The following is a 10,751-nucleotide window of genomic DNA, read 5'->3' as shown; positions in this document are numbered from 1 at the left end:
ACCAATTCCATTCATAAGCTCCTTGATCCTTTGGAAGTCTGCGCACTGACTGCGGATGTTAGCTTCAGCCCTTCTGCCCTCTCTTCTCTCTCTACAGCCCGTTAGCAAGGAGGCGGGGCTTCAGAGAATGCAGTGCTTCTTTCACAAATGAACTCCTGAGAAGAAAGGTCATGTGAATATCCCATGGACCACCGAGCTCTTCAAACTGAAACTGGAAACATGTTGTCTGTGCCTCTCTTTTCACATGGCTGAGCAGTGCACAACCCAAAGCTGTGCAAATATGAGCGGCATTCACCGAGCTGTTCTGTGAGCAGAGGACTGGAGTCTGGAAGCTCATACCATAGTTTCTAGTCCCCAAGTCAACATATGGCAAGTTAACTATTAACCTAAAAGCAATCTTCCTGTCAAGTCTGAGTCCCTCCTCTGGGTAAGAGGATTCGCACTCAGGGTTTTTAAGTTCTGACAGCCTGAATCCACATTCTGAACCCAGAAGCCTGGTATCCCATTGGCAGGCTGACATGGCAACTTATGGATTCACACAATCTTGAGATTGGCCCCTACCATACCGTTTACCAGCTAACTTAGCCTGGTCAGTGTATGATCCTCTCTGAGCTTAAGCATCTTTCTCCGTGAGTGAAATAGTCACATCTTTCCCTAAGCCTGATGGTAGGCATCAAATTCCCACAGTGCACCTCTGCCCTGCTTGCCAGTGGCCTAGAAGAGCTGGACCAACACACGGCAAGCATTGGAGCAGCAAAAAGAGGTACTGGTCATACCAGGAAGATGATACAAGCAAAACGAATTATGGGGTATTTCTGGGTCCCTAAATAGTGGTGAGAGGAACTGAGAACTTCTCCCTCGGGAGGGGATGCACAGAGGATTACAAATCTTTTTTTCTTTGGGGAAGTTTTAGGACTTTATTGTTGTATGCTTTCTGTATAATAAATTGAATCTCTTAAAATGTAAATTTTGATAAGCATGAGTGTGCATCTGCAAAAGCAACAACACACTCAACATAATAAACATAACCATTGCCCCTCCCCCAAAGAAATCCCCTGGCAATCCATCTCCCATGGCCCTCCCAGGACTTCCAGCCATGCAGCTGCTGACTGGCTTCCTGTCTTTGAAGATTACAGTGCTTTGACTCTTCTAGCATGGTAGATAAATGTAGCATGGTGACTCTGACACTTGGTGTGATTACTCAATAATTGCCTACATAAACTCTTTTTTTAATGAGTATAATTACTTGCCACTCCTGACAGTGGTCACCACAACTTTTCCCTAAAGTCAAGGCCTGGGTCCCATGCAGGAAACCAAACAAACAGGAAAGGAAAGGTCTGGGTGGGCCTGGGGTGTTTCACCAAGGAAAAGGAACAAGGGTCACTCTGGGTTTTCTTTTGGAACCAAAACTAAGAACTGCAGACCCAAAAAAGGAACTATCAAATCAAAGCCTTTCTGGCTTAATTTACCGGTGAAACTAGTTAGCTCTCCACTCCCTTAGGTTAGCCCGTCCCACAGTGAGGGGGCTTTGCTTTCCTTTTTGACAGATCAGGAGATTAAAGCTCAAGGATTTGGGAGTTCAGGTTCTCACAGCTAACAATTGTCTATGCTGGGAACTGGATCCATGTTCTCTTTCCTACTATTCTGTTCCCAGCCCTGATGCTATCAAATGTGTCCAGAGAGTGACCGTTCAGGACAAGAGCTGTTGCCATAGCCTTTTCTTCTTCTTTGCCTTCATTAGTTATTTTTTCCCATTGTCATTCGCACTCAGGTCAGACTTTAAAGGAAAGAGGGAAAGTGGATGTCATATGAGAAGACAAAAGGAAAGCAGAGCCCAGAGGAAAATCCCAAAGAGAAGTGAAATTCAGAGATACTTGTCATTAACACACACACACACACACACACACACACACACTCACACAGCCATACACACTCACAGGGGCATACAGACACTCACAAATACATGAGAACATACACACACTCACAAGGGGACACACATGCACATATGCACATGGACACACACTCACCAAGATACATATACTCACACAGGCACACATACACTCACAGGGACATACACACACTCACAAACACACAAGAACATATAGACATAGACATAGGCGCACACACACTCACATGGGCACACACATATAGGAGGGAATCCGGATCCCAGGACCCCTGGGGTCACAGGTATCTGATTCAAGACCTAGAGCCACCATGTCTTGTCCTTGTGCAGATCACTTCCTTCCCTCTGCCTCTGTTGCCCATCCAATGACTAGTACTGACAGGCAAGTCACAAGACTATGAGAACTGATTATTAATTCTCCCACAAGGGTTTCTTGGTATCCATACCTTTTGTTCTATAAATAAGACAATGAAACTATAGGCACACTCTTTAGTGGACATAAGCATGACAAATGGGAGAAACAGAGACCCTCGGGGGAACCATCCAGAAGGAGTACTTAGCTGAGCACTGTGGGTTGTTTCTGCTGAATAGCTGAGACTACAGTAGGAAGCAGGATGAATAAGAAACACAGCCCAGTGGTTAGGTACAAAGAGAAACACAAAGGGAAGCCTAGGAGATCTGAGAGCAGACAGGGCACCAGAAACCATTGTTTTTTACGTGATTGTTAGAGATAAACTCTTCATGCACAGTTTACCACTGACAGGTTGCTTCTTCTGCACCAAATTTACTTATCCAATAACTTGACAGAAATTGAAGTTTGAATTTGGCAAGTGAAACACCCAGGCTAGACTCTGGATCCTGCATTGACAACCGATCTTCATAGCCAATCTTCCAGGAGCCAGAAGCCAAACGAATGTGGTCTTACAAGACATCGATTTCCCTCTAAGCAAGCCCACCAAAGCCTTCTCGCTTTGTAGCTATAAGTACAGTACGGTCCAATCTTTCACCCACCTTACAGGCTCCCATTGGGGAATGGCCTAATCCCTTAGAACCTTCCCTTGCAGGGAAGCAGGCTTTCAGAGTTTCTGATACTTGCATAAAGAGAATTGTCTTAGCAGAAAGGGCAAGGGAAGAATCTTTCACACACCAGAGCCCCTCTGAATATCAGAGCTCGGAGGTTCATTTCAATGAGTCCCCCTCTGTGGAGTATCCGTGTACTGACAGGGGGCCTGCAGAACTATACTAGTGAAGGCTTGGAGCTTTTGCAAGGTTTGCAAGCCAATCTGGACCCCCTAAAACACTCCTATGCCCAACCTAAGCCAAGAACTTCCTATACAAATTATTTCAGAGGCAAAGGGCATATCCTGCTCTACACTGCACCCCCAGGGTGAGATCGTGGGCCAGCTGGTGTTGTTAAGATCTGTGAAAGGGCTTTTGTAAGGAGCCTGCTCTCCCAAGGGCAACTGTGTGTCCCTCAGCCCTTTTTGTCCAGAGCCCTGGGGAAAGGAAGTCAGAAAGGCTAGAAGCCAGTCCTGCAGTTCTGTTGTTCTGCAGTTCCCCCAACCCCCACCTCGTGGGGGGCAAAGACAGCAGTGAGTTTCTGCTACACTGCGGCCAGGCCCTCACCTGCTGTATTGTCCTGGGAAGCTGAGTCTGTGCTGGGTAAGAGAGAGGTGGGGCTCAGGGGTACTGAAGGGAACGGGGATGCAGAAGCAGAAGGCAGGAGTGGGGGAACTGGGGTCTGCAGATTCTGTCTGGCAGCATCTTAATAATAGCAACACATCTCCCTCGGGGCTGGCTCGCGCTCGGGCCTGGGATGGTATTGATCAGTTCATCCTGCCTACTTCATTATGTTGGCAAGAACCTCTCAAGAGCTCCTCAACTTCTACCCTCTCCCCTGTCTCCCGACCCAGGCAGTACCCAGTTGAGCTCTGCGCGGAGTTTTGGTTGGTAAGCTAGGTTTTGTCAAAGAATGGGGTGTTTTCTTTGCGGTGGGGGGTCCGAGACACAGGGATCTAACCCAGTGGCCAGCTCGGCGGCGGCGGCGGCTAGCGACACACCTCGCTAGCTCTGCCCCAGCCGGCCCCTTTAATTCGAGTTCGCTGCGGGGCCAGGTGCGGCGCTGCGTGGCGCGGTGCGGCGCGGTGCGGCTGCGGGCGGCGGCCGGGCGCTCCGTACGCGCCGCCCGCGGGACTGCAGAGTCGGCTCCCGGCTGGCCGCCCGCACCCCGCCGCCACCACCGCCACCGCCCGCTGTCCGGGTTCTGCCTGCGCTGGCTGCCACCCAGGAACATGGAGGCTCTGGTACCCATCTGCAAGGGTAAATCAGTGTCCGGCATTCTGCTGCGCATGCTGCCATCCCTGACCGGCTGCAGCGCCCATAGGGGCTGCAGGGCACCACGGTAGTCTGGGTGGGCGAGGTGGTGCCGACCCCTGATGTCGGCCTGGAGGGTTGTGGATCCGCACCGGCTGCGTGGGACTTAAGGGGGAGACTTGTTCCTGCAGAAGAGTGCATGGAATGGGCTCGGGGACCCTGTGGTCTGTGCGTGACATAGGGCGGAGGGCGCAGATTGGAGCTGGCGGGTGATGGGAAGTGCAGCTGACTGCATAGCCACCGCTGGTAAATAGTGGGTGGGTAGGACCGGAGTCACTTGGGTCCTCCTGGTTGCATTTGCCTCTCGGCAACGGAGTAAAATGGGCTTCTCTGCAGTCTCTTGTTTTTTCTACTTGGCCGGGGTGGTGGGCTGCCGTGAAGCTCTCCTGCCTAAAAGGAAGCTAGATCTGGAGCAGCTGACTGGCGACGCCCGCTCTGCACCCTCAGAGTTCGGGCTACTGTGTTTCAGGTGGAGATGGAGTCTTGGTGGTCCTCGCAGGCACCAGCTAGGCTGCCCTCCCGCCCGCAGCGGGAGCCCACCACACTGCGCAGGAAGGGGTTAAGGTGGCACACTCTAGCGGTCCGGCGGCTGTGGGCTCCGGTCAGCCCAGCGGATTCCGGCCGGAGCGCGCCCGGCGGAATCCCGGCTGGAACCCCGGGCGATGGGAGAGGGCCCAGACCCCTCCCCGGCTCTGGGGCGGGCGGGATTGGGTCGGCGGGGGGCCAGCCTGGAAGCCAGCTTTCTCTAGGCTCCCCCTCTATGTGAAGCCAATCCGCCCCGCAGTCAGGCAGCTTGAGCGTTTGTTCTCTGCTTCCCTGCCGAGATGTGAGGGATTTTCTCTTGGGAAGAAATCGGTGGTCGAGTGCTTGCCCAGCTCAAATGCCACCCAACCCAGAGCAAGGCCTGAGGCCCAGGGATCCTGGAGGGAGAGTAAGTTCAAGCGACCCCGTGTATTGGGGATTCTACAGAGGCGGATCTTGCTGCTTGTGGGACCTCTCTAGCTGGGAAGGAGTGTGTGTTGTGGAGGAAGGATTGCTTCTTTACCAGGACATGGCTAAGGTCAGAGAGGAAAACCCTCCCCCTTGGGAGATATGTGTTCTGACACCACCGAGGAAGCTGGGTCGCTTCTGTTGGCAACTGAGGTCTAGGGAGAAAGTCTTTCAAGCTGATGGGAAGGGAAAGCTTATGGTTATCCAGGAGAGGTTAGGAAAAGGCTCCAGGGTGGTGGATCTCATTCACAAGTGTCATGGAAAGTAGATGTGGGGGTTTGCCACTTGCTGTGAGGGTATCTGTCTTGGTCTCAGCTGCCTGGAAGCCTTGGTCCCACCTTGCTGCTGTGTTTTCCAGGCAACGTCACACCTCCGGAGGACAGCCAGGAGGACTCTGGCTTTTGCTGAGCTGTGCATCTTGCCTCCTTCCTTCCAAAGGCTTCAGACCCAAGCTCCACTCTCCTCCTCGAGTCGTGGTGCGTGCCCCTGGCCAAGCATCTCACTGTCCCTCGAGCCCCATCCAGTCCTAGAGCACACCTCCAGGACCTGCCCTCCTGCTCAGAATGACTCACCATTATTTCCAGCTCAAGTGAGAAGATGTGACGGGGACTGAGCTGCCTATTTGTGTATCTGTGCCATCAGATCTGCTCTTCGAGGAAGAGTACCTCAGGCTCCTGCTTGGCCAGGTAAATCAAACAATCACTTAGTAGCAGCCATATAGAGAGGCAATGGGGGTGGTATCAGTGACCAAGGCCCAGGTCCCAAACACCCTACCATGAATACCTCCTTTGGTGCAGGTATTGCCAAAACATTAGCACAGTGCCTGGAAGAGGGCTCCCTTCTCCACTCCTCCTGTGCAGCTATGTCCCCAGCATGTGTGTGGTACCCAAGATCCTGTCTCAGCTGCCTACCCCTAGGCAGGCCATTCTATAGCTTCCTTGAAAGATTGTTCCCTGAACCCTACTGACCCCTAGACAAGTGACAAGGTGATAGTAGTTTTAGTGGCAGAAGTGATGGTGCAGTCATGTTTCTGAACTCTTGGGGACATCAAGTGCACCTCCTGTCAGGTTGCCAATGACTGGTGATCTCATGTCCTTACCTGCCTCTGTCTTTCAGCCAAGTGGGGCTGTGTCTCCAACTCACAGAGGGCTCTGGGGCTTTCCTGCAGGAGCTCAGACTTATGCTTCTGTGTTTCCTGGGGCCCTGTTACCAGCACCCTGAGTTCCCTGCAGGAGGCAGCTGGAAGGCATTAAAGTAAAGCACACTCCTCAGCCCCAATTATGACAGTGGCTACCGGAGACCCAGTGGACGAGGCTGCTGCCCTCCCTGGGCACCCACAAGACACCTATGACCCAGAGGCAGACCATGAATGCTGTGAGAGAGTGGTGATCAACATCTCAGGCCTGCGGTTCGAAACTCAGCTAAAGACCTTAGCCCAGTTCCCAGAGACCCTCTTAGGGGACCCCAAGAAACGGATGAGGTACTTCGATCCCCTCCGAAATGAGTACTTTTTTGATCGCAACCGCCCTAGCTTTGATGCCATTTTGTACTACTACCAGTCTGGGGGCAGGTTGAGGCGACCTGTAAACGTGCCCTTAGATATCTTCTCGGAAGAAATCCGGTTTTATGAGCTAGGAGAAGAAGCAATGGAGATGTTTCGGGAGGATGAAGGCTACATCAAGGAAGAAGAGCGTCCTCTGCCTGAAAATGAGTTTCAGAGACAGGTGTGGCTTCTCTTTGAATACCCTGAGAGCTCAGGGCCTGCCAGGATTATAGCCATTGTATCTGTGATGGTCATTCTGATCTCCATCGTCAGCTTCTGTCTGGAAACCTTGCCCATCTTCCGGGATGAGAATGAGGACATGCATGGTGGCGGGGTAACCTTCCACACCTATTCCAACAGCACCATCGGGTACCAGCAGTCCACCTCCTTCACCGACCCTTTCTTCATTGTAGAGACTCTCTGCATCATCTGGTTCTCCTTTGAGTTTCTGGTTAGATTCTTTGCCTGTCCCAGCAAAGCTGGCTTCTTCACCAACATAATGAACATCATTGACATTGTGGCTATCATCCCTTACTTTATCACCCTGGGGACAGAGTTAGCTGAGAAGCCAGAGGACGCCCAGCAAGGCCAGCAGGCCATGTCACTGGCCATTCTCCGTGTCATCCGGTTGGTAAGAGTCTTTAGGATTTTCAAGTTGTCCAGACACTCCAAAGGCCTGCAGATTCTAGGTCAGACCCTCAAAGCTAGCATGAGGGAATTGGGCCTCCTGATATTCTTCCTCTTCATTGGGGTCATCCTCTTCTCTAGTGCTGTCTATTTTGCAGAAGCTGATGAGAGAGATTCCCAGTTCCCCAGCATCCCGGATGCTTTCTGGTGGGCAGTCGTCTCCATGACAACTGTAGGCTATGGAGACATGGTTCCAACTACCATTGGGGGAAAGATAGTGGGTTCTCTGTGTGCAATTGCAGGTGTGTTAACCATTGCCTTACCAGTCCCTGTCATAGTGTCTAATTTCAACTACTTCTACCACCGGGAGACAGAGGGAGAGGAGCAGGCCCAGTACTTGCAAGTGACAAGCTGTCCAAAGATCCCATCCTCCCCTGACCTAAAGAAAAGTAGAAGTGCCTCTACCATAAGTAAGTCTGATTACATGGAGATACAGGAGGGAGTTAACAACAGCAATGAGGACTTTAGAGAGGAGAACTTAAAAACAGCCAACTGTACCTTGGCTAACACAAACTATGTGAATATTACCAAAATGTTAACTGATGTCTGATTGAAACCCACTAATGTACTCACAGCTCAACAGGACTGATGCAGATGTTGCATAATAGCCTGCATTGTAGTCAGTGTTCTACAGTGTGCATCTGGTTCTGCATGGAAAGCAATAGTTCGTGCAAGTGACTTTTGATCTTTTGATTTTTGATTTAGAACACAGAATATTTATCATGGCTTTCATGAAATCTTCATCACCGACTTAAAGGTTTCCAAAGAGGAGAGTCACCCATGGAGCCAGCACTCTCAGAAAGGCACAATGCAGCTCCCTCATACCCACACACAACCTACCATATCAACACTATCCTATCTTCCTACCTAAACACGAACACACCTGGTAGGTGCATTCCCTCCACCTCACCCCTACCACTCTATTTCAGCCCATTTGCCCCTTCACAGAGGAACATACCATCATGGCTTAGTTCTAAAGTCTGGTGACTACTCAAAGGTCATTCTCGGTTTTGTGTTGAGAAGAACACACAGTCCTGTGTGTTAGAACTACTTTCTGTGTCACAGGCTGGGGTTTGTGAATTGCAGTTGCCAACTAGATGCTCCGGAGGCTTATGTTTCGTAACGGAAAAATGCTGCATTCTGCTTTTTCTCTGCAGTGTTGATGTGAGGGAAGCCCAGGGGGGTGGGGGAGGGACAGTTAATATGACCAAATATGAATTGCCAAGTTTCACATTTGTTCCCTTAGGCCTATGGGGAGAAGCCACCTAATTCAGGGACTTCTCAGCTTCAGATACCATTTTACAAGCTTCAGGGTCACAGAATGTGTTTGATTTCTTCTTTTACTCTGGAGTTTGCAAGACATCTGCTTTGCTGGTGGTGTGGCCCAGCTCCACTGACACTGCAGTGGAGTATACCAGTCATGCAATAGAACTGCATGGGTGTTCACTGCATGAATCTCAATATTTAAAACACAGGAAATAACCTATTTTCCTAGTAGCCGATACAGTATTCCTACTTAGAGTATTAATAGCCTTGGGATGGTATTGAACAGGGGTTTTTCACATCAAAAGGCAAAAGCCCTCCATCAGGGTAAAACAAATAGACTATTTGGAATGGGGAATCAAAACTTCTGGCTGGCCCTCTCAGCCCACCTCTGGTCTTTCAGTGGGAGCACAGACCCTGCCACACCAGGAGAATAAACAGAAAAGTCAGAGTGTAAACACTCACATGACTGAACTTTGGGAATTAATCTAGTCGTGGACATGACTACACAGCTTACCAGGGTCCTGAAGACAGGCAGGTCTGTGGGTTCAATGTATATAAATATATATCAGCTCTCTCTCTCTCTCTCTCTCTCTCTCTCTCTCTCTCTCTCTCTCATGTGTTCCTCTAGCAAGCTATAGAAAAAAATTGCATTTGAACATTGTATATGCTTATGCAATATCTTGACACAGGGCAATTTATGCATGTGTTTGACTATGTGCACTAGAATATATATATATATATATATATATATATATATATATGTGTGTATGTGTATGTACATTATACACACACACACATATATATATATATTCATTCTCTGGAGTTCAGATTCAGGAGCAGATCTATTGCTTGGTGGGTTGGTGGTGTAAGAAACCCAATGGGTACGGTAAACTCACTGGGCCTGGGTTTGCTGTCATTGCCTCAGACACGCTCCAGTGTTCATGGATTCCTAGACATTAGAATTGTCTTTCTGCCCTCCATGTGCTGCAGCTTCAGTCTCCTACGGCTGAAGCTTGTCTTACTGAGTGCACAAGGGTCCTATAGCCCTCACAGCTCCAGCTATCCTGGGCCAGGCCCACCCAGGTCTCCTCCCTAGAATCCATCCCATTAATCATCTCCATTATTATCCTCTGCCCCATTTGATTCTCTATCATTTGGTTCTACATCCATCATTTTCATGAACCTGTCCATAGGCGGATCCTCTGCTTTGAAACCAAGGAGTAAAACTCCCTGGGATCAGATTCTGCTAATCTAGACTTAAAGGAAGCCTCCTATTGGTGGAAATTTCCTAATTCCAGAACCAAGGGATGGATTCCCTAAATGACCCAAAGCATCATTTTGATTACTAAACTCAGACTCTCTCTCCCTAGCATACTGATAATAAGAGCTGCCCTTTAAAAAAAGAAAGAAAGAAAGAAAGAAAGAAAGAAAGGAAAGAAAAGAAAAGAAAAGAAAAGAAAAGAAAAGAAAAGAAAAGAATTAATTCTCACCCCAAGAACAAGTAAAGAATGGATGAGCACTGTGCAGCCTTGAAGTAGAGAATGTGATGTGTTGACCCTAGGAAGAGAGTGGGGAAGGCCTTTGCTTCTCCATGCTGGGTTTCTTTGCCTTTTGACACAGTGGCTTAAATTCTCACAAACACAATGAACTGTGGTCAGGCTGTTCAGTATTGATTCCAGCCTAGGTCTTGCTGTTCACTAGATGGTACCTACATTTGTCTTTGGGGAGGGGGCACCAGCTCAGGGTGCTAGCCCAGGGTGCTCATTAGTTCCTGGTCACCCATATCCCCAGGTGACTGCAGGGCATCCCATGCCAGGCACAAAGCCTCTGTGCTTCTCTTCTTCTCCTTTGTGGGAGGTGGTGCTGAATTTCATGACATGGGGTGGAAGGGACAAACTTGGGATAGTAGAAGGTTAAAGCAAACCATACATAAGGTCTAGGCCAAGGGAAGTTAGCTATTCACAAAAGCCTTGGCCTGGGAACCATAAA

The 10,751-nt window shown here is 49.6% G+C and overlaps 1 protein-coding gene across 8 annotated transcripts; it reads left to right on the top strand.

The window, feature by feature from the left end:
- Window positions 1-2,542: 2,542 nt before the first annotated feature.
- On the top strand, window positions 2,543-10,185 carry Kcna2 (potassium voltage-gated channel subfamily A member 2). Of its 8 annotated transcripts, XM_029475407.2 has the most exons (4): window positions 4,015-4,222; window positions 5,625-5,742; window positions 5,851-5,952; window positions 6,383-10,185. In XM_029475407.2, exon 4 carries the CDS (start codon window positions 6,547-6,549, stop codon window positions 8,044-8,046), a length of 1,500 nt encoding a protein of 499 aa, XP_029331267.1. In that variant the 5' UTR covers window positions 4,015-4,222; window positions 5,625-5,742; window positions 5,851-5,952; window positions 6,383-6,546; the 3' UTR covers window positions 8,047-10,185. The 8 variants fall into 8 exon arrangements, with proteins under 8 accessions (XP_029331264.1, XP_085691713.1, XP_085691712.1 ...); XM_029475404.2 differs by lacking the exon at window positions 4,015-4,222 and adding an exon at window positions 2,543-3,565 and having other exon boundaries at window positions 5,625-5,952; XM_085835587.1 differs by lacking the exon at window positions 4,015-4,222 and adding an exon at window positions 3,635-3,849 and having other exon boundaries at window positions 5,625-5,952.
- Window positions 10,186-10,751: the final 566 nt, after the last annotated feature.

Source organism: Mus caroli, unplaced genomic scaffold (assembly GCF_978045245.1).
Source record: "Mus caroli unplaced genomic scaffold, Mus_caroli_1 scaffold_3, whole genome shotgun sequence".
NCBI classification, from domain to species: Eukaryota; Metazoa; Chordata; class Mammalia; order Rodentia; family Muridae; genus Mus; species Mus caroli.
Note: the sequence above shows the minus strand (reverse complement) of the source record. Positions and strands in the feature narration are given on the sequence as shown.